Raw genomic sequence first — 27,967 nt, forward strand, 5'->3', positions numbered from 1 at the left:
CTACTGTAGTTGTCATTGCCACTGTGCTACTAGTTGCAGGTTCAGTTTCCGTTGTTGTTGACATTGAGGTTAATGTTGTTGTACCACTTGTAGTCAGTTCTTCAGTGATAGTTGGTGCAGCTGTAGTTGTAGTGCTTTCCAAAATAGCTTCAACGACTGTCGCTGTTGTTACGGCAGACGTTTCTGTTATAGTTGGAACTGTTTCTTGCGTGCTAACTCCCCACGTAGTTATTTCTTCTGTTGTAGTCATAGCTGTAATTGTTGCAGGGATACTAGTTTGGGTCGTAGTTGTTTCTTCAACGATGGTCTGCGGAGTAGTTGTTTCTGTGGTAGTAGTTTCTGTTGTGGTCGTAGCTGCTATTGTGCTCGTGACTATGGGCTCCAAAGTCGTTACCGAGATCGATGTTTTTGTTGTGATTATCGACGTCATTGGTATCGTTACGGTAGTCGTAATCACCTCGTCAGTAATGGGCTGTACTACAATTGTTTCTGCAAGCTTAGTTGTATGTTGTTCTAACGTAGTGTCTCCACTAGTTGCTTCTGTTGTCACAGTAATTACAGCAGGTGTGGCTACAGTAGTTGTTATTATTTCTTTCATGGTAGATTCTGTTGTTGATGGAGTCGAAATTGTGGTAGTCGTTGGTACTGTCGTCTCTGGTGGTATTGTTGCCAATAGAGGCACGGTTGTTTCAATTCTTGATTCGGTAGTGAAGGTCTCATCCTTGTATTCGTACCATGCAGGTGACGATCGAGTTGCTTTTTGCTCATACTCATCGTATTCTTCTTCATAATCATCTTCGTATTGTTTTTCATGAAGTTCGTCTGTAGTTTCGATCATTTCCGTGTATTCTTCAGGCTCTGACGTGCTCGAAGGCTGAGATATACTAGCTACTTGGTCCAACCAACTCAGTGTTGTCTGTAGAGTATCTATTTCATGTTGGTAATCGGTATCATAAGTTTGTAGCTGAGATTCGATATCTGGCGTGCCAGTTGTAAAGAGCATGTCAAGTGCGCCTACATATGCAGTTTTCTCTATTCCAGGAGTATACGTTTCACTAGTCGCTTCTATGTCCGTTCTTTTTCTTTTCTTCTTAATAGCAGTAGTGCCTCGTTTAGTAATCGGTTTCAATCGTAAAATTTGACGAACACCTAAAGTTTTATTTGTGGAATTCGACGAGTATTGGATAGTACTACTTACATTGTCTAACAAACACGACACTTTTAACAACCTCGGCAATAAAACGGTACCGTTCCAATAACGTTGCATCGTAGGATTCCTATTCGCTAAAATATTTCCGCTCGATCTTCTCTTCTTACCACGAAAGAATAAGTTCGACGTTCTTCTTGCTCTCTTCGATTTTCTGCGATTGTGTCTCAAATTGATTTCGTAATAATTGGTTATCGACTTTAAATTCCTGACGAGTCGATGGCGTGGTTTGTTATAAATGTTCGTGGATGGATAATCGAAACAGAAATGTGGCTGAATATAATCTGTGAAAGGATAAGGATAACTGACCTCGCGGTCCCTGGCAGGGATATTATTCTTCGAGGAAAATGGCGTCTCTTCGATACAAACGGAAGCTAAGTCATTTTTGTATAATTTGTCTTGTACTGACTTCTTATTGTTCTGTACAGTTATCTTGTTACGCAACTGTTCAAGGATCGCGGACAGATCGGTACATTCTGTTGCTGGGAACATTCTCCGTTGCAAATAATTATCCTCTTCTAGTATTATCGCTGTTCCCGTAGTATAAAAATTAACTTTCTATAATATACAACATTACTTAGTGATACTAACAATTAAACCGCAATTGTATCGTTAACTCTAGCAGCAATTGGTTATGAACGTTAATGTACATAGTATTTCTACTTAAGTTATAACTGATATTATTTATCGAATAGATTGCTAATTGCAGTGCTTGTATATATTGTAAGCTCTGCTCATACTCACAGTGGTACATTCCGCTGCAATATTATTGAAACTGTTACGGTACATAGAATTGTTGATAGTGCCCTCGGTAGTATTGACTGTTACATTGATATTGCCCGTTGCTATTACCATGTACATCCAAATCAACTTACAAAACACAAGAAGGAATATATTTTGCATAGCGTCATATCACGGACGTTCGTAGTTAGTCTCGCACTTTCCTAACGCATGCTTATCAAATTTATTTCGACGCATCGTGTCAACAGAACTGTCACGTAAAAGACATTTCATCACGTTTCAATTCGATCGACGTTTCGAGACATCGATAATTTAATAGCGATAGTATCGTTAGGTATCGAAACGTTGCTAAACAATATCACGTTTTAACATGTCAGTGAACTATTCACACCGATTGCGTAGGTTAATGGAGCTAGAATTAAAATTTTGTTTCTTAATATGCTGAATATCGATTGTTGGATAAATAAGAAATATTTTGTTGTGACTGGCCTCTGTTTTTATTCTTATTTTGTGATAAAAGCGATGATATGTTATTAGAATCAATTTCATCGTGCTCGTATTTATTACTAACATGTGGATCCTGCATCTATAGTCTGATAAAACACTCTTACGATCAGTATCAACAATTTATTCCCCATTTTGTATGCGCCTGCAGCGGTATCGTGATGATCAGCACGCGATCCGTGTTCGTTCTCGTATATAAACTATTTATTAAACAGTACGGTAAGTCACGCGCAATTTACGCATTTCACGTTATCGTATTAACGACATTGTTTCTATTATTTCAGTTTTCGATCCCGTGATTATCGAGCTCGAGGAAAAAAGGAATAAGGGAAGGCTCAACAGTGTAGACGAGCTATTTGGAATTTTTAGCATGGCCGCTTTACTTTACTCTATATACTGTCATCATGGATACTATCTCCTCGGTGCCTGTATTATTACTAGCTTATCACTCCTTGATATCTTCAAATTATACAAGTTGAAAGAGGCGCAATTACAGGTACGTTTTAAGGCGGTTTAAATTATGATTCGTATAAAAATAATATGAGTAATATAATTCGAGAGCTAAAATATACTTTTGTGTTGTGGTTCTAGGGAACTGATGTTCCACGGTCTGAAAATATTGTGGCTCGAATGCTATTGCAGGCACCTAGATGCACTATTTTTATCAGGGTCCTCATCAGTGGACTCTTCGCGTAGGTGTGACCATATCTTACAGGGAGAATGGTTTATATTTTAAAATACTAAAAGTGTCATTTTTTCTAGAACAATTTCTAAATGCTTGGCAATGTAAATTTATAAGTATTTCAGATATTCCGTAGGTAACAATTACGCATTCGTTGCGAATTATCCTTACCTTTTGACGACGTGGACGCTACCCCCCGAAGGATTCTACCAAGGTTGGTCGTTACGTCGCACGATTAACGATTACATGATGGCAGCTTACGTGATATACATGACGGAAGCACTCCGACAAACTTGAACGTTCTGAAACTTCCCACTGCGAAACTTTTGATGAGATAAAATTCTCCTTGTGCTATATTCGCATCTCGAAACTATTCAAGTTATGTTTGATACATTTTCTCGTGTCGCCTGAATTAAAGGAAACAGTTAGACAGTTTCTCGCTAGATATACAATATTATAGCTATGGCAAAGGAATATAAATTAAAATCTACGAATAAAACTACAAATATGCCATAAATAAAGAACAGCGGTCGAATGGTCGAATTTTCACGAAACGGTTTGTCATTGAGCCAAGGGATGATCTTCGACTAATCAGGCGAAGAATTAATCGAAGCACACTCGTTGTTGAGTGCTGATGGTATCAACTTTATTTCGTTCCCAGTCAGCACAATTTTTCTGCAATTCGTTTTGCACGTACGCACGCGTTATGTACAAAAGACGTCTATCGATTAAATATATAACGGCTGTATCACGTTCAGAGGAGCAAAAACAAATGTAAGCGTCGTCGTTGCGATAACTGTCACACGTGAGTGATAATGTGTGCTCGCTGATACGTTACCAGTTAACAAGGGTATTACGCGTTATCGTCTACAGTAATTACCCTACTTTTAACCCCTTCGTGTCTGCATCGATAAGGTGGCTTTTCTTGAAGAATGAAATTTTTGAAGAATAATCCTTGAAAGGAAACCACGCAACAATTGTCTGAAACTATTTTGTATAGAAAATAATACTGTGAGCATAAAGGGGTTAAACCGTCATCTATCGCACGGTAGTCGTTCTACGAAATATTACTATTCACCGGTCAGTTCGTTTATCTTAAATGTCTAGTCACGAGTAGAAAAAAAAAAGACTAACTTTAACTTTTCCAAATTTCAAACGTTTCGAATTCGATTCGCTGATGTTTAAACTCTCAGAGTTTAATAGTACGTAGGTATAATTGGTCGCTAACCAACTTCTCTTTTCGTTGTTGCTATTATTATTAGTAGTAGTGTAATAATTATTATTATCGTTTAGGAAAAAGTACTTAAAAAAGAAAAGAAAAAGAGTTTAAAGGCGGAACTATTCCATTCATTCCACAATAAATTATTCTACGCGAAGGCAGTCTTTTTCGTATTTTTCTAACCACTCTCACAACATACATCGGTTTAACGAATAACTGCTATAGGAAGCGCTGGAATACGTGACGAAATTTAGATGGAATCCATCGATTCCACTATTCTTAGCGTAACTAGGCCAGCTGCGACCATTAGTCGCGTAGTCTTCCGGATGTCATCGCACGAGGAAGGTGGCCAGCGTTGCTCTTCTGCTGAAAAATTACCCGTCCTTAATTTATCGAAATCTGCGTTAATTTTATATACTAGAAATGTACATTCCTAATGATTTCATCGCACTTTAAACTAAGAAAAAAAAATCACATTTCCATTTGTCAGCTTTAATCGATAGAAAAGGTGTTCGCCGAAGCTGACGAATAATAAAATGGCGACAGAAAATATTTTCCAAAGCAGCTGTGTCAGCTGCGCTCGCCTTTGGTATCCATAAAAATCTGAATAAATGTAAATAGAAATTTTACGTCACAAGCAGGTGAAAGATATTTTCAAACGCTGCAGTACCAGATTGCATTCGTTTTTGATACTCTTTGGAAGCTGAGTAACTCCAGGTAGAAATTTTAAGTCGGATTGCAAACTTGTTTGGATTGGAAAAGTTTTGATAATGAAAATAATATCCGATGTAGATTATACTCTTGATTAAAGATAACATAAATGAATGCTAGTTTTTGTTCTCTTTACGTTTAAAATTCTATGGTTTTGAAAAGTTATAAGAAGCTCCCGGAAGCCTATCTATGCTGGGGGCTCAAAGGTGAAGCTTCATTGGTTTCACGATACTTAAAGATGCTCATTTTCATCGAGAAGACCTCGTTAATTAATCGACAATACTGAAGTTATAGTAAGGAAAAGTAGACGAAACTTACTAGAACTCATACGTTGTTACACGCTATCCGATCAGATGTTAGTGTTGGCTTCCCTCCACGTACTCTGACCAAGATTGTGAAGTCTGAGGCTGCTTCCAGTATTCTCATCCTGTTGATACGCGACATTCACGTGGCCCCCGTGTCCCTCAAAGACATCCTTGACGGATATCTGACTACTTCTCGAAGGACGTCCTTGAATTCCAAGAGGATTGCCCGCCACTCCGTAAATATTATTCGCTCCTAGAGTCTGCATCTGCGACTTTCGTCTCATCGCTATGATGCTGTTCCTGCGGCCCTCGAAAGCCTTGAAAGCCTTCGCGGAACGTCTCGTCGACATGTTCCTCGGCAAACCTGCGTTTCAAAGTTCGAGGAATAAGGTCTGTTTCATTGAAAAAGTGAAATTTATCAAAGATACTCTTTCTAAAAATCGAAGAGAGTTTATCTCGAGTATCCTGGCTCGTGACATGAAAGGTTGCCAAAGATCGTCGGATGTCGGCGATGAACGCGTTGAAAAGGAGATATTCTTTCGCCTAGATCAAATGCCTTCCCCTACATTGCACCCTTTCGACTGTCAGTTTGCGCGAACGAGCAGTGAACAAAGCTTTATTACGTACCGTTGCCCTCGGACATGCTGAAGAATCTCTGCCTGAACGCGACATCGAGCGTATTGATTGCCTGCGTTTTCCTTCGGCTCTTTTCGAGGTTTCTTATAGTTTTTCTCCTTCCAGGGCCGCTGCCGCTGCCCTCCTCGTAATCGCCCTCCATTCCGTCTAATCTCTGCAAATCCCTAACTATTTCCACGGCGTGTTTCGAAAGCAGGGCTTCCTCTGACAAATCCTTGGTCTGATGCAACAAATAGGAAAAGTAACGGTGAAGTTTGCTTTCGTAATCGATTACTCGGTAATTACGCAACTAAGGAGCTCCCGAGATAAAAAAAAAAAAATGATGTCGAGTCACACTCGACATAGGAGTGGAAAGGGTTAATGGAAGACTACATTTTTCATACCTTCTTGCAGCAGTACCAATCCAAGCTGGTGCTGGCCAGGATATGGGCGAACGTGCCAAATCGATGAAACAACATCGCGGTGAATTGAATAACCAATATCAGAGCGAAGAAGAACACGAAGACTAGACCGATTGGCTCGAGTTGTAGGTACTCCTTCGTAATGTGTACCTATGGGACGTGGGTCAATTGTTAGCAAACGTTGACGAATGAGTCCGAGCGTGCGACAAATTTAGAAACTGATAGAGAAAGAGGGAGGTAACATATGAAATGATTCACGTATGGTTATTGATTCCAGTACATATTTCATTGTTATTTCATTCCATCAACATGCATAGGATGTTTGTACAGCACGTTAAACGACTCTTCAAAGTTCTCGGCTTCGCTTTCGTTCGCGAAATACCCTGCACTGGATGATACCCAATGAAATAACAATAGTCGTCCTGTTCGTGTGTAACAATAGTTTCAACGAAGCTTTATGAACTTTTGAAGTCATTCATCGCGTCATTGATACTTCTTCCACTGCGGCCATCGGAGAGCAAAGTGAAGTTCGTTTATTTATTTAGTTTACGCTTCTTTTCTTCGATAAACTGTTTGTCTACACGAACAGGGCACAGTTCTGTGACAATAATTTTGTTTAAACACATATGTATTACTCGTACAAGCCACCGTTTAGTTACATCGACTGATGACGACAGTAACTTGTTAGTGGTGCTCCACTGCTGTCATACCCTAGCAGTGCATTATCAGAATTAGACACATAAGAACGTAAAACGTAAACCTGCATGACAATTCTCCCTCGTTCGTATTCAGGCAGGTGAGCGGAAGACGGGACATGGTTTCAGGATGCCTTCTGAGTCTCGATTCTTTCGTGACCCGTAACCTGTGCACGTGCTACCACGAATTGAAAACTATAAACTGAACTTCTAACCCAAATTTTGAAACTCTTGGGCCACGAGAGATCTACTGGGTACGGGAAACCAAGAGAACAGTTGTCGGAGAAAAAAGTAACGCGATTATAAAATAATTTCTAAGCGTTTGAGCTCTTCGTTAGTTTGCAAAATCTGTACACTTTCCATGCCTGTTCTCTAGACTTCCACTGGTTAATGTTAGTTAAAGTACAATACTATGATGCGAGTATCGTTCCATTCTAAAAACAATGGATCGGGAAGAATCGAGAATCTCAATTAAAAACAGAGATGGACAAAATTCTTATTTAGATCGAATGTTCGTGGAACGATTAAAATGTTAAGTACTCATTCAGTACACGTTAGGTAAATGGTAGAATTTTTATTATGAAATTAAACATTTAAATTTTGCCCATCTCTGACTAAAAAGGCGCCAATGTTATTTGTGACTAGGTGAACTAATTTCTAGTCGGATACTTGGTTTCGTCCCACGTTCCATTCTCTCCGAGCGGACCTGTGCAAACATGTTAATGGTAATTTGCCACGTGCCGATGATCCACGTTATTGACAAGACACAGACATGTCCCAGTAAGTGCAACATTTATCACCGGGTACCATTTTCCAATGTGCTCCGGTGCTCACTATGAACACGTATCGTTTGAATAAAACAGTTCTTCGAATGATTTAGCGAGTGGGAAAAAAAATGATTTTATTTTCACTCTATTTTCGAAGAGTCGAAATGTAGAATGGAGAATAACTTTGTAGAGATTACAAAGTGATAGATAATTTAAAAGAATTAGGAATAGTTTGAGTAACTCAACAATGGTACGCTTGTTCAGCAAATAAATGGTTAGGTGGGATACCGGTACAACGAGCTAATTAGCAGATTCCGTCGTTTTTATTAGATGCAATCCTTCGGTTTCGGTTGGCCGTCATTATAAGTAGAAATTAAACGACGAATAAAAAATTAAGAAGAGGAAATGCGTGAGTAGCGGAGCACACGGAGTTGTTAGTCTCCCGAGGCATCGCACAGTATTTTAAAATAGCAATCTAACCACGAAAAACCTACAATTTTTATCATTTTCTATTATCTATTCTATTTCCTGGTTTCGTTAAATTCCTATATGCTTAATTAGAATGTTCTTCGTATATGAAATTTATTTACACAGGGTATCATGTACACAGAAATCTAACGAATATTTCTTCTCGATCGAAAGATGGAATCCAAGTTCGGCTTGGATCTGCTTTATCGTTTGAAACAAGTTTGTTTAAATGAAGACCAACCTATACTATCTACACTACAAGCAATCTAACGAGTATCGAGTTTCAAGTATCGAATCGTCCTCGATTTCTGTAAAAATAGAAATAAATTAATATCACAACTAAATTAATCATACAACGATAATTAATTTTCGATTTTTGATGCGTGAATACAGTTTTCGCGATCAGACAGCTCTCTTAAAACACTGCGCGTTAGCGAGACAGGATCTTTGTTTCTCAGATCTCTTTTGGAAATACCAGTTACCTCCGAGGTCTCTTCAACGAAGGTGATATTCGTCTTTTCGCCAAGGGGCCAGACAACGTGAAGCTGATCTTTGTTCAGCTGTAGCAAGAATACGATCAAAACGAACAACGCATTGAACATAAAAAACGCGAACACGCTCTTGTTTCGCAGCTCGATCAGGTCAGCAGCAATACGAGCCTGTCGTGGGACAAGGAAGAAAAAAGAACACACGTTAGCAATTATGTAAAAAATTACGCTCCGTCCAATCAGTCGTTGATCCACGAACTCCTCGAAGGATCCTCTCCTAGGGCATAGTCGTGGGACGCATTTAATATCTAAATTCTCCAAAGGCGATTAAAACGTACAACAGAAGCACGCGATTCAAGCAGGGTTCTGATTTGTTTGTATCGGAATGACTGTAGCGTAAGTTACTGTTTTTTTTTTTTTTTAAATTTCAAGTGACATATCAGTTACCTACCTTTTCTTGTAAACTATCACTTTAATTCTAAAACCACGTGTTCATGGTTTGAAAACGAATAAATCACGATGCGAAACTTTTATTTCCAATAATACACGTTAGCGATTTACTTCGTCGCCCAACAAACCAGAACCCAGCCATAAGCCATAAGAATAAAATGGTTCGTCGACGGTGAAGCTTTCGGGTGGATGAAATTTAAGGAGTTGGATGACTCGACATGGACGGAGCGGTCTTTACCTCCTGCGTGGCTTCGTCATAGGTGATGTTTGTCTTGATACCGCAAGGCCACTTCACGTGCAACAAGTCTTTGTTTAATTGCAGCAGAAAGACGATCAGGACGAAGAGGGCATTCATCATAAAAAACGCGAACACGCTCTGGTCTCGTAGGTCCTTTAGATCTTTGGCGATTCGTGCCTGATGCAAGCAGCATGGATCGATTATTCTTTTATTTGACTATTTTGCTGTAAATTTCCTTCTTTTCATTTCTGATCAATCTTTTATTTCCACGACAATATCATTTCTCGAAAACTCTCCTCGTATCGTACGATGATCAAAAATATAGTTCAGAGAAGGATAACGGTTAGTTTTTCAACAAAGAGTTCGTTTCAACTACAAGTTTCTCGAAATTAATTTAGAAACGCGATAATTAACAGAACGACGATCGTTTAATTGCGGATCTTCGAAGTAACATACATCAATTATCCCGATGGCACTATCTCAATTTTTATTTTATCATCAATTTCGAAAGAATATCTATCAATTTTAAAAAAAATTATATCTACTATTAATTTCTCAAGAAGAAATACTGTAGCATTTAAACCTCTTTAAACGTATCGATTATATTTAGCAACTCTATCGAATTCAAATTGTTCAGGACAAAAACTGAATGCAATAATACCTGTCACGATTGTACAGAGAAACTTTTCAATAAACGTATTTACCTTCTCCGCTTTGTCCTCGTCTATAGGGTACAGATACTTCTCCAAGAGATCCTTCCAGAACTGTTCCTCTTGAAGGGACAGGACATCGATTTCACCTTTCTTCAATCCTTCATCGCTCAGCCAGTAAGGGCGGCTGACGAAAGTGCTAACCTCATGATTGCCTTCTGTATTCTGACTAGTCACAGTTTCTGTATCGCTATGGCATCCTTGATCCTCGGCAGGTTCCTCGCCGATGGCGCCCAGATGATCAGCAGTTCGAGAGCCCACCGAGGACGCCCGTCGACGCGAACTTGCGTGTCCATGCGGATCCAGAACCCTGGAAACATTAAAATGCAATTAATGTCGTCTTTAACGTTTAAAAATAAAATCATATTATCGTTATATTCGGTTACGCGATTCATATGAATCCAAGAAATTAAAACGAACGTGTCGCAATATCTGTGTTACTTTCTACACTTGTAGTGACCGAGCTGAGAAATATGTGACATTTAAGCGTGACTTGATCTAGGTATTGGACATAAAACCGGTCAGTTGAGTATATTTGTGTAGTCTTCCATAAATAGAAGTCGCATCGAACTTCAGTAACTTTATGTAACGCGACGCGATGATCGAATCAATTTTAATCCAACAACCTTTCCATGGTTTCCAAACGTTTCCCGAGAAGATCCAGTGATTCAGCGATTGCCACCAATTGCTGTTTCTCGTTGGAAGTCTGGCCATGAGTGCAAAACATGCATTTGAACAATCCTGCCAAGGAGATCTCTATAGACCCTTCTTCGTCGTCGTTCGAGCCAACGCCATTTTGGAGAAATCCTAACAAAGACTTTTGCTTCGCTTTTCTCTTCGCTTCCTCGGCTTCCCGTTTCTCTTGTTCAAGTTCCTGTTAATTCAACGAGTAAAATACCAAGTGCTCTTGTTATCGGTAGGAGTGAAAAGGAGTTAAATCGTTATAAATGACTTCCAATAATTCCAATGTTAATTACAGATTTATTAGTCATAGTAAGCATCGGGGTAAGTGACGCGATTCCAAATCTAAGCAGATCCTTTAATGTCTACGATCATCTTCCAATGGTGACCACTTTTCTTAATTAAATAATTTCTCCAATATTCCGTTGCAACAATAATTCAGTTGCATAGTAAAATATTCTTCGTAAAATAATTCGTCACTGTCATTCGACGGTACGAAATTATTAATGAATCTACTCCCTCGAAGAATGGTCTCCTTAGAAGGGAGTGAAAGGAAAGACTCGTAACGGATCGATTAGTCGGTTAATAATGCAGGTAATTACCGCAGCGGTTTTCTTTGTCCGTACTTCCCTCGTGCCCCACGTAATATCATTCAGGTTACAGACTGCGTAAATAATAAGCAGCACGTACATCGAAGGAACTGTTACGAAATAGACGAAGCTGTATATTAGGCAGTTCAGTTCTCCGGGGTGAAGTAACCCAGTTATCAACACCTGGCCTATCAGCATCATTAGAAACAACGCGGATGGCGAAAAGACTCCGTCCTCTGTAATGCTTATCGCGATACCAACGATGACTGCGACCATTACCATGCCATACACGGTGCTGATCGCTTCAGCCATGAAAACCTATTACATCGTTGTTAATGTTAATACTGCCATTAGCGTTAACGCAGCATGCAATTCGTTCGATCAATCGCGTAGAAATGATACATCAGGAATATTTAACACATTAGCGACCGCTGACGCGAATTAAAGAAACTATCAACAAAAAAGCTTCTTTATGGTATAAAATACGAAAATACGAAGAGCCGAAATCGATAATATCGTTCGAAGAAGCTAAAGCGCAGGTCGACTGTAATCCTCGATGTATCATTTGCATGAATTCCTTGCGAGAAAAGCGTAACGTACATTTGCAAACAAGAAAGCTATATTCCGAGTTAGGTACAAAACCGTGACGAAGCACATGTTATCTTCGGGAATCACCTAAACGCCTATGTCGCGCTTCTTCCACCACACACCTTCTATCCCTGTTTAGCGAAGCAACCAGAAATTCTAGTCCCTCGACGACATTCCCAAATTAATTTCACAAATTTGCCAAGAATCAAGGCGAAGCGAAAACAAAAAGTAAAGTGAAAACGATGACTATCGAGAAACGAACCTTTTTGGTCTTTTTCACTTGGACCTCGCGGGTGCCCCATGAGACGACATTCAAATTTATGATGGAGTAAAGAATCAGGAGCAGGTACATGGAGGGGATCGAGAGGAGATAAATTATTCCAGGGACGATACACCAAAATTCTTGGGGATGCAAACAGGCTGCTATGAAGAACGAACTGGACAGTGATATCAAGAATATGGCGGAGGGCGATCCGATACCGTCCTCTCCGAGCTGAAGAGCCGTACCTACTATCACTGCCATCATTATCATCGCGTATCCTGTTGACAATATTTGCGCGCACAGAAGCTGAAAGACAAGGACGTCCAAGAAACAGTCACTTAAAGCAAACGGTTCGTAGTGGAATCGACTTCCCGGATCAGATGAACTTACCTGAATGTTAGCCTTACACGTGAAACATATTATCATAAAAAGTAGAATAGGGATAATGTTGTAGTAGAAGCTGGTCCAGTTGTCGATTTTGAAGGCAGCCACGAAGGCACCCACCAACATAAGGAAGATCGTACCTGGTCCTAAAATAGTACCGCCTGGAAGGATAAATGTGCGATGTTTAAAGAGTGTCAGAACACACCAGAAACTGATCTTAATTCGGTCCAAATGGTATAACCGTTGACCTCAGTCGGACTCGGTTTGAGGTAATGAATATTCAACTAACCCATGAGCAAGATCTGATAGGAGATATAGGGAAGTGAAATGTTATCGTTAATTTTAATCGTCCTTTTTGCGTCCACTAAAAGGTCCATAATGTTCGCTATGGTGGAAGGTACCCATCGGCGACGTTGATTATAAAATTCATTGAAACCCTCGGGCGCGTGAGTATAAGCGTCGCTGGCCGCGGAATACTCCACCTGTAACATTTAATGAAAATGTTCTGAACATTCAGTGAACGTCCATTCGTATTATATCTCTTCCACGAAGAGAATGAAATTCGCACGAAAAGTGCTTTATTTTATATTTCAAGAGCGTCTTATCAGGACAACACGTTGCTCGCCGCGTCAACCATATACGGGTGACAGTGGTTTTCACTTAAAATAAATACTGATACTGATACTGACCGATTAAATTAAAATTGATTAGAAGCGTCAACTGTTAAAGTCGAACAATATTAGTTTGCACTTCCCAAAGTACGTACCCTGTAGCCTCGTTGCAGAAGCAGCGTGCAAAGCCATCTGTCCTCGCCCTGATCGTACTGAACGTAATGCCTGGCCTCGTCGGATCTCGTGGTATACTTCTTCATCACATTGTCATCCATCAAAGCTTTCCCTCTGAAGAGCGAGAAGCAACCGGGGCTGCAAAGTACACAACCGATCATGTGCTCGGTTGCTTTTTGCAGCCAATGACCGATCGCGTACTCGAACATCTGATACCACACCATGGGTCCTGAGGCAATCAAAAAGGAAAAGCGTATCAGCGATGATATCACCCCGCGTTTACCCGTGACTTATTCGACGAGACTCACCGGAACCAACAGGGTGGATGCGACCGCAGGCCGCTCCGAGGTTCTTGTTCTTCTTCATCAGATCTACGAGCAATTTCACGGCGGCTGGTTGGAAATCGATATCACCGTCGAGAGTAAGCAAATAAGTGTTCTCCGCGATCACTTCCTTGCGATCTACGCTAATCGGCAACTCCATCAATCTGTGTCCGAGCAAGTAATACATGTACATAACCTGAGGAAAAGAAAAATTCATTATGCATTTCATTAATCATGTGTCAGAGTGTTGCAGCAGGGTTGCTCGAGGTAGCAAAACAGCTACTTCGCTGTGTCCCTTTTAACGCGATTCGCGTACGCTATAGTCGTAACAAGATGCGAACGCAACAAGTTGAGTGAAAAGTCCGCATGAGACAATACAATACATATATAGCATATAAGAACTACATATAAAAAATTTGAAAACGGTACCATGACCGGTCGTGGTAAGTTTAGCGTTAACAAGTAATAGCAAAGCTTTACCTGACTCCAACGTTTCCTGTGACGGATCTTGCTCTTGTCCTTCAGATGAGCGATCATTTTTGTTTTTCCAGGAAGTGTCCAAACCAGTCGACCACCATAAGGAGTCGGGTACTTTTTCGGTGCTCTCACGTGCATTCTCGTCTGATGGACGTCCGACGCAGCCTCGTCCAAAGTGCCGACTAATAGTTTAACGAACCTGTTCACCTGCGACTCGTTCTCGTCGTGATCCGCTAACTCGAACGCGTCGTCGAAGAAAATGTGAGCTAGAAAAAGAAAGTCACGTAGCACTTTTGGTAAGAAAACGTTGTCAATGTAAACGTTTAAAAAAATATTTGATCAAGATCGATTCTTCGTGTCAATGCGAATTACTCGAAGGGAAGCCGACTTACTTTCAAATTCATAGTAGTCCGGGTCGACGACCTTTAAATATTTTTGCGCGACGCGTCTAGCGCACTGGTCCTCGTCGAGACGCAAGATACTTTTTAAAAATTCCATCATTTCCTCCTTGTTCTCGTGCCACATCGTCGCGCAGGCATAGATTCTGGTTACGTGATCGCTGCTTTTTACAGCCGACGGGGGTGTCGTTGTAGCGTCCGTTTGCTCGTATATAGTCTCGTAATCTCCATCTCCTTTTTCTTTTTCTATTTCCGCCAGATCCTGACCGGCACAAACACCGCAGACGTTGTTACATATAGACAATCGCAATTTTCTTATTTTCTTTGTCCATGATTATCGCAATGAGCCACTCGGTGCAGTGATTAATCGTTTCGAGTTCTAACGAATCCGCTGCTCTATTTCAGCATTCGTCAGTCTGGCCCAATTTCAATAAATCACGCTATTTCAGGTATATTTGTTTTTCTCTTTTATCATCGATTAAATCAACTAAAATTGGAGCAGACGTGACGTTTTTATCAAGATTCTACGTACCTCGACCTTCACCTCCGGTTGATCGTCCCGTTTTCTGTTCAGCCCCATTGATTGATCGATTAGCAGAGAATTGTACATGGGAACGACGAAAAGCTTCTCCGTAGCGGCCAGACGTTCGCATTTTGGAGTCCAGACATGCAAAGTAATCCATGTTTGAGATAATAGCCAGAGCAACCACACCCAAGCGTATTGCTTCGACACAAAATCGTTGAGGAAATATGGCGGCGGCGACTCGTAGAATAGATAATCAGGAAAAGTGCCGTGGAAAATGCAAGGATCACCATTTCGCAAACCACAGGCGGCAATCAAGAATGAGATCGATACTGGTATCGTCAGATTTACAGGGAAGGCGTAACTAAATCCTTGTATCAGAATCTTGCAAGCGAATTTACCTGAAAGATGCGAAACATGGTATTGCTTTATACTTCCGTACATTCTTAATCGATATCTACATTACAAACTGATTTTTGAGTCGTTGAGTTAATTTCATCCGAATTAACGCGTATATACTTACTAACACGTGTACTCGAAAATCAGTACAAGCAACATATTAATTAAAATCATCCTAATAAAAGCAACATATTCAACGAACTAGATCTATTTGAGTGATGGTGAACTGGTTGATCGTGGCTCTAAGCTATGGCGAAGTAATGAGCTGTTGCGCGACGACAAAACGTAAGTAATTAAAGGGCTATTTACATGCTACTTACCAAAAATATATGCGAAATAAGCGCCGAATATTTGCAATAGTAGGACGTATATAGGCGTGTTCACGCTTGCGTCTATGGGTATTTTATCACCGATTTCGATCACGTCGGAGATGTCGGTGATCCTACTGGAGGAGTCTGGTCGTATCTTCGATACCATGATCTTATGGTTTCCAAATGCGCTGCTCAGCATCGTGAACAAATGTCCCACGGTTTCTCCCTTTACGTAAAGTATGAGTAAAGCGCTGATGAAGAATCCTACGATCTTCCAGGCCGACACGAACAAATAGGTGAAATATCGAGTAAGTCTCAGTTCTTTCTTCACTCTGCCCAAAGACCGAACGAATCCTGGAGAGAAAAGCACTGGTAATCTTCGCTATATGAAAGAAATATTTTTGAGGTTCTATGTAACAATTTTTCGTCGTTTTTTTAACTTAGAGCACGAATGCTATTAAATCGACCATGGTTAAAAAAAACTGGCTTCCTTTTTCTCGAAAGGGAGAATCTACCAATCTTGACAAAGAGTCTACACAATGCTGCGAAAATTTCAACTCTCAATGAAGTCACGAAACGTTAACGTAGTAAGATGAAAATGGTAAACTTTTTACCAAGTCATTCGATCCATCGCGAAACCTATTTCAGACGAAAAGAAATGCTCGAGGTAGTTTTGTTCTTGGGTTTCTTAAGATTTATTCAAGTTTGAAGACGCTCAAAACTTCGATGAGAGTTCTATAACTTTCCTGTAATTTCCATTACGACCACCAAGTATTCACCTTCGCGTTGTTTCCACGGATGACGACTGCTTTTTTGTGGTCATTCATCGTGATAACGTTACTTACCAATGGGGCTTTGCATAGAAACGTAATTCTCCCACCAGCCACAGGAAACTAGAAACAGAGCTGGTCCTATGAGCCACAACGAAGGTTTAGAACTGTCCAGCAATGGCCAAAGGACGAAACTCGTTCCTTGAGCAGCCAGTGCAGCAATATCGATCAGCACCAGGACGAATCTCTTCGATTCTTCTTTATTTTTATTGCGGGAAAGGAGCCCTTAAAGAAATGAACTGTTATTGTATCCTTGTACTTCGTATCTTCGTTTCATAATTTAATTTGTTAAAATGTATACAACACCTACAGTCAGTCCCATAAGTATTCGCACTCTCTATGTTTATTAAAGCAATTTGTACTGTACGACTTCGTCGAACCAGTAACGCGACAATTATTTCGCCACGTCACTTTACGTTTACGAGCAATTTATTAAGAACTGTATCTTCAAGTATTAATCATAAAATTGCGTTCCTTACCTAGCAATCCAGGTACGAAGCACACGCAGTTCGTCAGCATCGCGCCTTGAACGACGTCCAAATCGGGAAGCACTGCCATAAACATTAGAGCCAGACCGACCACGTGGAAGGTCTCCATGAGAAACACGAGAAGGAAATGAGAAATCGGTGGCTTCTTCCAAGACTTGAAGATACATATTCGAAGGCTGCGAATCAACGTGCCGAATTCGGGCACTGCGAACGCGATTATTATACACCAGATCCACGCTATCCTCTCTTCTTCTGGTAACGTGACTACGAATTGCTTGTCCCGGCCTGAAAAGAAAGATTGAGAGCTATAACAGTGTTTCATCCATTTTTACTTTAGTTTACCGCCACAATGCCTGGATATAAATTCGGTAAAGTGTTCTTTGTATGAACTGGCAAAACGTATCGAGAGGCGCTGTGTGCCCTTTCACAAAAATTGAAAAATATTGAACTCAAGCCCGCCAAATAAATAGTTCACCGAATGGCTAGAAGATTAAAAGCGATTCTTAGAATACGAGTTCGATGCTCTTCTTAGTTACAAGCATTTCTAATCTGAAAAGTATGCTATCATCCAGCACCGCGCATGCAATCGACGAAGACCGCGTTGCTCATCGACGAGAATGATCTTTCGTTTTGTAATGTAACAGTGTCACGAATAATCAGAAAGAGTGCTCGTAAGAACAGATCGGAACAGTATACTCCGTTACAAAATTTAACTTCCATGATATAGGATCGAGCAATTTTCTAGAGCGTACATTTGCATGTACGAGAGTGTTTCGACTTGTTTCCACGTACTTTCTCTCCTTCGAGTGCATTGTAGGCTGTAGGATATTGTGTTGGCGGCAAAACGCTTCATAACTATGTCATGAGCACGATCCACTTTTTACCTTACCTTACGTTACATTGTACAATCATTTTCTTTCCCCCGATAAAAATCCAATTTCGGTAATCGTTCGTTCGCTGAATGGAATTACATTTAAGTACGGAATCCCTCGTCGCGTTTCAATTTGAAATTAAACGTAGATCGAACATAACAAAGCAGGTATACACGATGATACACGGATAATTTAATTAAAACGAACGCGTTGCTGTTTAGCAATCACTGGAATGAAAGTTCATTTATTTTACCGACGCGACGCACGTTTCTCTTCGAGGGAAACGAGGAAAGATAAGCGCCATCGGCATCGTGTACTCGATTTTTCCATAATAGGATACATCAATTTATTCCTTCCGCATATTTCATTTTTTCATTTACCCCGATTACTTTATCCACTCCGTTGTTCAAATGTGCTCCTTTCGATCCATTTACGTGTTCGTGTAGTGGTTTCGTTTCTATTTAAATATCTCTGGTGCCAATAGGCGTACAATTACTTACCTAACTGCCTATTGCAGTAGTCGATCTTTCGATCAGCTTTGAGCTGTGATGTCATGAATAGAATTGTTCCTTTGGCAACTACACCGCTTCCTAGCACTATCACAAAAACTAAGAGGTAAACGATGACCTTAGTTATCTGTACCGTCACCTCCAGGCATCTTTGATTGGCCATCGAACCCGAGTCGATTTTTGGGGGTGGATTTCGGAACACATCCCACCCTTTTGTTTCCACCACCATCCTTTGACTGAAACCATGTACAATTAAACGTCAGGGACGTAACGAAACGTTCCAATTTGCAACCGAAATCAATAACTAATTAAAAAATTAATTAAAATCTCAATTGCCGTATTTCAATTTGGCCATTCAATTCCTCATTTTAGACGAGATAGACAATAATTATAAAACAAACAAAATAAAATGATTCAACGAAATAATAAGGAAATTTAAATTCGAGTCTCGTCGTTTAATTGCGTATTTTAAAAGAACGTAACAGAAAAAAAGTGGGCTCGAACGGTTTTTACGTTTCACACATCTTGGAATGCGAGGCGGTACGGCCAGCACAAAGAACGGCCATGCCTCGTACGCTTTTCGCTTTAAGAACAAAACGTCGGACAATGTTTGCGAATACCGTGGACGCTTTGCAAGGATAGATTTGCCACATACCTTTCGCCATAGTCCTGACTTAGTGGTGTGCTCTCGCCGTCTGAAAAGTCATCTGCACCAGCTACCACTGCATCGCCCGGTAGCATTCCATTTTGTGGCTGATTTTTGGACATTCTGCGAAAAGGGATATGACGTTATAAAAAAAAGTTACGTCGTCACTGTGAACTTCTTTGAATACCGATTTATATTATAAAATAGACAATTTGATTGCATGCCCGTAATAGGTAACAATCGATCGAACGATCCTGCCTGAAAATGATAAATTACCGCGCGAAGGCACTACTTTCGACGATAAAATCGATGGACGGTCATAAAGTTTAATTCTCGGGAAAAAAGTTCCATCGATGGAGTAAACGCTACGTAACGGATCAGTTGGCAGCCAGCTTTCTACATTTGTCACCGATCGGCGAGCCTCGCGACTGGTTTCCATAGGGTAACCACCATCGCACATTTCGTGGAAAAAATCAGTCTTGCCTGGCGTTCGCTCGTAACGTAATTGCGACATGCTTTCCTCTCCCATTAACTGGTGGCAAAATTAAACACAAAGACAGTCGGTGCATTTGCCATACATGTCTTCGATATTTAAATCCAAAACAATATACTACTATCGGCTACTTTCACATTTAATTCGAGCTTCCAACTCGCAAGCGTCAACTTTCGTTCTAAATTAATTAGAGATTCATCGAAAGTGGAACGAACGCGTAGTCGTGCGCGGGCAGCAGGTTTCTGTGCTATTTTTTCATTCTGTAAGTATTAGGTAGACTGGAAAGTAATGTCGTTTCTTTTATATCGAATTCAAACAAATTTTTTAATAAATTTCAACCGTCTAAACACTGTATTTAAATAAAGTAAGTTCGTTTAAAAGAAGGGCTCCCCTTTCAACGAATGACGTTTCAAATACGTCCGCGATAAAGCACTGCATATGTTAGACGATATTTGTCGATGAAACATGGAGATGCGATTGAAAGTCGAGCCGCGCGGTACAGGCGTCGGTCAACAGGTGCACCCAGTCGTCCTATTTCCGTGATATCTAATTATCGAGGCTGGCGGAGACCAGGCCGACTATTAAGCGACGAAATAGGGCAGAATGAAGGAGAAGGCGGAGAAGAGAGCTGTGTTCGTCGCGGCGTTTCAATCTGGCATGGACAACGCGAAGGTGGAGGCGTATCTTTGTTCGCGGAGGTCTGGGCTTTCTGGTTCCTGGACACTGAAAGTGAAAGGGAACGAACTGTGAAAGATAACATAGCAAGGACGTCCACTGCAACTCGCCGTGTCGGTTGCTGCCTTCGAGCCACGTCACGGATTCGTTTATTCCTCGGGTTCACCCCCTCGGCACCGTTCACTGCGCTCCTTGCATCCACTGTCCGATCCATGGACACACCTTCCACCTCACCCTTGTTTGCCTCGCGTGTTTTCCACAAAGTCGAGAAAAAATGAACCAAGTTAACGTCTCAGGGTTGCTCGTGAGACTCCAGGAATTAACGACCGAATTAACTCCAGGCTGTTAGGGAATTGGTAGGGGCCCGATGGTGCTCCACGAATAAACTTCCCACGTGTATGTATTTACAATTACAAATTTATTTAGAAACATAAATCATTCATTTAAATTAGACAAATTTTTAATATAATAAATATAAGTATAAAGGATACGAATACTTATTATGGGACAGACTGTATAGGCTTTATTTACTGCAGTATTTATTCGCGAAACCTAACAACATAAGAAACCTTTCACTCAATTCACCGTTTCGCTAATAGCGCTGTCAGTCATGTTTATTATTATCAGCGATACATTTCTCTTCCTAACGCTTGACTTTCGTTCTCCGTAATTCTCATTAGCGGTCTCTGATTGTTCAGCCGTGTTTCCACCGCCGAGCGAAGTAACTGGGTTGCAACTAATATTGAATTCGCGTGCTCGAATAATCGCGTCGTTACACAACGAATAAAATCGAGCAACTGCGCTCCGGTTCACATTCACTTCTCCGTTTTCCCGTCTTAGAAAATAGAAACTGCTCGGTTTCCGTGTGAAGCCGAGCTCTCGCCACGCGACGTCGCCAAAGTTTCGTCGACTTGTTGAATGCTTCTACCGTGTTGGACGGAAGGGTTCAAAGTGTCAAATATTATCTACTCACGGACACATTTAGAATTCGTTCTTCGCAAAGCAAAATAAACTAGGAATGACTCGAAAGTAGAAACTTTTTACAAAATTATTTGTCATCAAAATCTACGGAGTTTATACCTAGAAATGAACTTACGTTCTTCCACCGCTATGCAACGTTAAAACGCGATGGAAACGGAACTATCGCACGAACAGCGAAATCCGCAAAAGGCATTGGGAATATAAAATAGCAAAGTAATGGAGGCTCGAGGACTTTAATTTGAAGTTACACCGTCCATATGTTACCAGAACGTTCCCTTCAACCCAGTACACAAGGAATCGTCCTTGGAGTGGCGAGGCATCGTCAAGGATCCCTTAGGAAATGTGCAAAAATACGAGAAAATGTTTACGCCGTGCTTATCAGGCTCCGTGCGGTCTATTCTTCTCATGTTTTATTTCGGCCATAAGTTACGTTCGTATGCATAAATGCCACCAGCACGGCTATAGAATCCCGTGGGCTCGAGACGGTGGAGTGTTACCATGTTTCTACTACCTAGGCTACCACTTTTCGTCGTCTTAAGGCCGTTGTCCTATGAGTCATTGTCCACCATGGAATTGTTTGCTCTCCTCTCTATCCTTTAAACCTCTCGCGGTCCAGCTTGCTTGGCTAGTTTCACGCCTACTTGTCTATATTTATCCAGGCGTTCGGTCGACGAATATTTGTATCAAATCGCCTCGGAACGATTCTATCCGAAACGGACACCATTTCCCACACCATGCTCCTACCATTGCCCATCGCGTCAAGTTTTGATATTTAATCTCGCGACTTAATCGAAATATTAATTTCGATACACGTTAAATCACCGCTTCTTTGTTATTCGTGAACTCTACAACGGTAAACGCGATGTTTTCTTTCGTTAATGCAGAGAAGCTTTGCATATTGTGCGTCTCGCTTCGGCGACGCCAAAGACAAAGAAAAGCAAAGCGAGTTTTATTTCGACGATCTCCACCTACAAGGACGTCGAAGGTATTAGCGAAGAAAACGCGCCGTGGGGATTATCGCTACTGATAATTGGCGAAGCTTTCAGATGTGCTAAGATATTGCGGACAAGGTATTGCAATTCGAAGGGAGAAGTACCTATGAAACCCGACCGCTAAATTTACATACAGGAGAAGAATAAAGTAATGCGAACGTCTATAAAACGCACTGTTTTACGGTTTACCTTTAATACGACTCTTTAAATAAGACACGCAACTTTCTTCCGTGAAGTTGGTAAAGGTTGAAGGAGGAAATCAGTTATTCCCAGAGATTCAATGATATTTAAATCAGGAAACTATGCTGGCCAGGGAAGATAACAAAGATTCCTTCGTGCCCTCAGAGACTGAACTTTCTGGTATATATTATCTAGCTAGCGAGACGTTGGAAAACAATAGACAGACAATAATATGAACCCGATCGTCTAGAAAGTCCACCTACTCGTTGCCAGTAACGCAACCATTCGCGATAACGAGGGTCAGCTCGATACCAAGACGTAACCACCCAAATCATCGCGGAACTACCCTCGTGTTTAACAGTTGGTCCAGACAGCCCGAATTGTAGGAGCTGATACCGTTCCGTCTATTCCCTACAGATCTGTTTAGCGGTAAGCAGGATTTGGGCAACCCTCCAAATGTCTTCCTCGCGTGGAATCATGCATTATTTGGAGAGTTGCCGCGTAACTGCCAGGAATCCGTGCAACTGGACACGGTACGATCTCTTCCTGACCGTGGATTCGAGATTCCCTAGGATACTGTTGATACATTCGGTGACCTCATCGCCAAGACTTGGGCTTTGGAGAGACCAATCCGATGTATTTAAGGAACATCCACATCGAGCCACGAAGAACAGGAAGCGTAGGTGTAATCCCACAAATCGACACAGATGAGACCTCAATAGGGGAAGTTTTATTGTAGGAGTAGACGGAAGTGAAGCAGCCTGTTAAAGCCGGCCTTTGAAGACTCTCAGAAGTACTAGACCAACACAAGGATCGCAATAAGGAACAGGGCAAGGCATCTCATCGACCATTACCAGAGAACCACTCTTGAGATCTTGCGTTGGCAAATATTACCATCGCAGTCCTTGACAAGCATCAAAAACTTTTGGTTTCTCTCGGTTCGAAACTATTTTTGAAATTTGATCGGAGTATTTAACCAACGAGAAGATCAAAAAGCGCGTATAAAAAAAATGGTTGATAGTGGGAACCATCAAACTTACCATTTAATTTAAACAAATTTCTTCAATAGACATAGAGAGCACGAATATTTACGGGACTGGCCGTATATACATGTACGTGTTAAAGAAAGCGGTGGTTGTACGTGACATCGTTTAACGATTTCTCGAACATTGTGAGCGACCGAAAATCGCCTTCTTTCTGTTAACTTTTCGGTATTCGTATTTGTCCTAATATCCTCGTTTACCGTTTCCAAGTATGGTATTTGGCTGACTCGAATAAGAAATTTCACTTCGATTCCACGGTGAATATTTTGTAAAAAAAAATGTGCATTCCTCGCATCAATCGTAAATCGACACGATTAAAATTGAATCGATCGTGAAACGTAGCTCTGCTTCTGTTCTATCGATTGGCGTATTGTTCTTTCGATGTTGCTGCACGAGGCTGTCGGAGTGCCTCGATTATTCGGCAGAAAGAGATAACGGTACTGCTTCCTTGTAGCAGTGACACCAATGGCTGTGATTGAAATGTCGCGTTACACCTACTTAACGGGTCGAATGCTCACAATAGCGTTTTATAACCGTATCAAAACGCATATCTCGAGATACAGTCGAGATCATTTTCTATGCGACGTAGGAGCGAATTCGTTACTTCTATAAAGATTTTATAGTCTCTATGCAACCACTATTTTTCGTCGATCTCTCCGATCAACTATTAATAGACCAATAATCAGATCAATATTTAGATTGCTCTAAGTAAAGGAGACTAAGTTCGTCTAGGCCAAGTATCCCACGGGTGGAAGAAGAATGATCGATCCATAGTGACAGAATCGCCAAGAATTTCAGCGGCATGGAACGCAGATGAATCACGGAACGAAGAAAAGGAAGACAGTTTCGCAGAAGAACGCGAGAAGACTAGGGAGAAAGGAATGACCTTACTTCGGAGGATATTTCGAATCGATTCGACGGGGAGAGCTCGTACAAAGACGCATGGGTACGTTTAACCGGTTTCGTACGAGCATCGTTACTTATTTATGAATCGACATATTTCCTTCACATCCGTCACCGTGCTTCCTCGTTTATCCTAGAGTGTAACGGGTTACCGTGTCTCTAGGTGTACCGCGTGATTCCCACATGACGTGATTCGCATCACTTTGTCATCCCCGATCGCTTTCTCGATACAACGTGAGACATCGAAGCCATTCGAAAGGTGGCTGCACAAAAAACAAATAACGCAAGACCAGTATTACCGAGACGCAAGCACGAACACGGCGGACAACGAAGGACGAAAGTACGCGTACAAGAAGAAGGTCGATGCGATATCAGCCACTGTTCCCGGATTTGGCGATTATTTCATTTGTTTAAATAATTGCTCCTTCAGGTAGTCTCTTCTAATATATGATCAAACAGGTCACGCGAATGTTTACGAATATCAAATTACCTTTCTAATCTGGTTTACCTTGATTTGCTTTCAGACAACATCGTAATTACAAAAGCCAGAGCATGCTTCTCGCAACAGAAATAGAAGCAGAAATTTGATATCGAGATGTCCCTACCCAGTGCGAGATCCGAGCAACGTTAACTATGCATTGCATCTGTCGGTGATATCTATGTACATTACAACTTGCTGAGAATAATACGAATAGTAAAGCAGCGTTAAGTATTACGAATCATTTCTCTTTGTTAATTTTCACTTCGTAATGATTCACTCTCGTGACGATGATATTTACACGGAATTTCGATGTTTAATTTGATCTACGAGTGTCCTCGATGTCGATAAATGGACTCTCGATAAGAAGTAAGACTTTACTCTATTCTATTCGTGAGGTTGTAATTGCCACATCTATTCGATATCACGGCAACTCGATGCAAGAGATAATATCGATAAAGCTCGATACCGATTATACAAATGCAGGTCGACGTCTATTTTTTGTTGCTCTCGCGGAAGAAAAAGGAAACGCATTTTTCACGTGAATTTAATTAGTATAAAAGTTTTGCTTCGAAACGTAATGACTCACTTATTAGATAGATATCTTGGGAGAAGATAATAGAAAATGTCATTACGAGGAAATGCTTTTTCATCGAAAGATAAGCAGTTTATCCGAGATCGGTATGTGCCGTGCTTTTCTAATTGTATTAGTATTAGTTTAGCGGTAAACATGATCGTACTCTTCTCGAATACCTTTTCGGTATTAAAATGTATCGTTCCAATATGTCTACAAATTTAATATTTTGATATCTCTAATTTAATATTTCTAATTCAACAGAGGGTAAACGACAACGAAAGTTAGAAGAAAGAAATAGCGCGAGCAATGGTCACGCTGTCCAATGAATATCCAATTTCAACCTCACGCCCACGTATCTTTTGCAATACCGTTATAACTTTACGCGTTGTCTTGCAAAATGATCAATGAAGTGTCCGCGCAACGCGAACCACTGCGTCTTGACATAGAAATCGCACAATTCCCATTATTAGGCAGCGAAAGGTGAGAACCACAGGGGGGAGGGGTACATTTTTCCCTGTCATAGAAGCAATCAGCGGGTTCGTCGCGTTTTCTAACGATTTCGAATGCTACGCGACGCCGAGGCGCGATTTTCTTCCCGCGTCGTTATTTTCATTCATCGTCGGTGACGTGTCCCCCATCACGTTTCTCTTTTCTCTTAATTACAATTTTGTTTAATTGCATATCGACGGTTCTAACGACCCTATAACTTCCGTGTTCGCATCAGGTCAAATGTTTTTATTGCAGTGTTCGAGATTTACCGTGTAAATTGATTAACTACGTAAAACAAAAAGTTGTGAAATGCGGTGAAATAAAAGTTATGACTGTATCACAAGTGCTTTGACGTTTAAATTTAAAATTTTTTCCCAAGCAATTTGAGACGTTCGAAGAATATTTTTGCCACCAAAGAGAAATTTTCAATCGTTAAAGTTGATAAAAAATAGCTTTTAAGGAGGCATGCTTGGTTGCCCCAAATGGTTCGAATGTTCAACGTTGTAAAAATTTGTTCATAGATTAGAGAGACTTGTACGCTTCGATAGATTCTCCTTTAGAAGTGAAACAGCTGTCATCGCGCGGGAGATTATCGGCGCCGATCAGATCATTCACCAAATTACGAAACCTCGTGGCTTCGATGCACAATAGAAAGTCAACGGTAACGTTGGAGGAACATTCGCCTCGGTGAAACAACTGCTTTGAAACGACTCCAATCCGATCGGAATTCGATCGTTTGAACAGCTGAACGACTTAATGCGACACGTCGAAACGTTGTTGATTAGACTGCTCCGCGATGAAGACTGTGTTTGACAATCTTTCGTTGCCGATAACATAAAAAAAAAAATCTAGCATATGCCTTCTAAAATTCTATTCTCGCGGTAAGTCTTAAAAACACCCTCGTGTCGCAACTGACATATCTTATTGTCCAGTTTTCGTTCGCTAGTTATTTAACGAGTAACCGCTTTCCCATTTCCAGTTCAGTTTCCGCGATAAATCCAAAAGACACCAGTGTCACAGCTGTCAGCTCGCGAATCCTTAAAAAGAAAATAATTAAGCGACGTACCTGCTGGATGGGAGCGAGACCTCCACCAGCTACCAGGAACGAAACACGATGTTTAGGCACGGCAGGATAAATCAAAGGTGCACTTCCTGGATCGTTTTCGGAAGACCGGATCCGTTCACGAATCCTTCTTCCTCCTCTGCTTGCATGGACACACAAATCTCCTCGACGAGAACACGAGTCACATGCCGAGCTATGGTCGGTCACTGATCATCGGCCACGTAACCACGGTTTTTTCGTGTACACGCGCTCGAAAGACACTCGATGGAGAGCAGAATCATTCGAGGCGGTCGACGACCAAGAATCTTCGTAATCGGCCAGGTGAAAGCCGTTTAGGTGAGCGGCGAACCAGCGACTGGCTTAGCCACGATCTACCAGAGGTACCAGAAGCGATCCAGGATCCCCTCTTGCCTTCCACTCGTGTATAACTTTCACAACACAGCTAGAGAGCGAGTCTCTCTTTTTCTCTTTCCTACCCTTCGCGATTTTTCTCTGTCCCTCTCGCTTTGTCCTCCGTACACCGTGTGTCCCTTGAACAATTTTTGATGTCAAAGCTGCGAGCAGACCGAGTTACGTATAATAATGACCAACCTATTGCCCGGAACTCGGCCTCGTTGCGAAATTCCACCCCGCGAAAACTCGCGTTTTTTTCATTCCTTTTGCTCTAGAAGGAGAGAAAGCGAACGTTTTTGACACTTTTGGTCCCCGAAGACTGCGACTCGCCAGTGGTCACTCGAAACTATCGTCGAGGAATCCCGAGCGAGTCTTTGTGGATTCCTTTTCGCTAAACTAGAACAGGAGGAAC

At 41.2% G+C, this 27,967-nt stretch overlaps 3 protein-coding genes and 1 long non-coding RNA gene across 7 annotated transcripts in view; 2 read left to right on the plus strand and 2 right to left on the minus strand.

Moving 5' to 3' along the window:
* Positions 1–2,062, minus strand: part of LOC128878553 (mucin-2-like) — a 10,850-nt gene extending 8,788 nt beyond the window's left edge. The window contains exons 1-2 of the mRNA XM_054126840.1: positions 1,952–2,062; positions 31–1,765 (exon numbers count right to left, since the gene is read on the minus strand). Of these exons, the coding sequence (XP_053982815.1) occupies positions 31–1,765; positions 1,952–2,062 (1,846 nt within the window). The remainder of the gene's footprint in view (positions 1–30; positions 1,766–1,951) is intronic.
* Positions 1,635–3,624, plus strand: LOC128878132 (uncharacterized). The gene is made up of 4 exons (XM_054126053.1): positions 1,635–2,671; positions 2,737–2,948; positions 3,044–3,144; positions 3,260–3,624. The coding sequence occupies exons 1-4, from the start codon at positions 2,476–2,478 to the stop codon at positions 3,429–3,431; spliced, it is 681 nt and encodes a 226-aa protein (XP_053982028.1). The 5' UTR covers positions 1,635–2,475; the 3' UTR covers positions 3,432–3,624.
* A 130-nt stretch (positions 3,625–3,754) lies between these two features.
* LOC128878131 (chitin synthase chs-2) lies at positions 3,755–27,926 on the minus strand. Of its 4 annotated transcripts, XM_054126051.1 has the most exons (22): positions 27,754–27,926; positions 27,166–27,692; positions 19,298–19,411; positions 18,634–18,878; positions 17,253–17,546; positions 16,789–16,998; positions 15,953–16,297; positions 15,243–15,634; positions 14,705–14,972; positions 14,316–14,578; positions 13,821–14,031; positions 13,494–13,741; positions 13,017–13,209; positions 12,734–12,888; positions 12,344–12,649; positions 10,849–11,096; positions 10,217–10,532; positions 9,513–9,689; positions 6,389–6,556; positions 5,997–6,225; positions 5,383–5,733; positions 3,755–4,716 (listed from the first exon to the last, which is right to left on the minus strand). In XM_054126051.1, exons 3-21 carry the CDS (start codon positions 19,408–19,410, stop codon positions 5,414–5,416), a joined length of 4,701 nt encoding a protein of 1,566 aa, XP_053982026.1. In that variant the 5' UTR covers position 19,411; positions 27,166–27,692; positions 27,754–27,926; the 3' UTR covers positions 3,755–4,716; positions 5,383–5,413. The 4 variants fall into 4 exon arrangements, with proteins under 4 accessions (XP_053982026.1, XP_053982025.1, XP_053982024.1 ...); XM_054126050.1 differs by lacking the exon at positions 12,344–12,649 and adding an exon at positions 11,506–11,811 and having other exon boundaries at positions 27,166–27,926; XM_054126049.1 differs by having other exon boundaries at positions 27,166–27,926.
* On the plus strand, positions 24,471–25,257 carry LOC128878133 (uncharacterized). Its single transcript, XR_008457347.1, has 3 exons — positions 24,471–24,598; positions 24,719–24,985; positions 25,080–25,257. It is a non-coding gene; the product is annotated as an uncharacterized LOC128878133 (long non-coding RNA).
* Positions 27,927–27,967: the final 41 nt, after the last annotated feature.

The sequence above is a fragment of the Hylaeus volcanicus genome, chromosome 6 (assembly GCF_026283585.1).
Source record: "Hylaeus volcanicus isolate JK05 chromosome 6, UHH_iyHylVolc1.0_haploid, whole genome shotgun sequence".
NCBI lineage: Eukaryota > Metazoa > Arthropoda > Insecta > Hymenoptera > Colletidae > Hylaeus > Hylaeus volcanicus.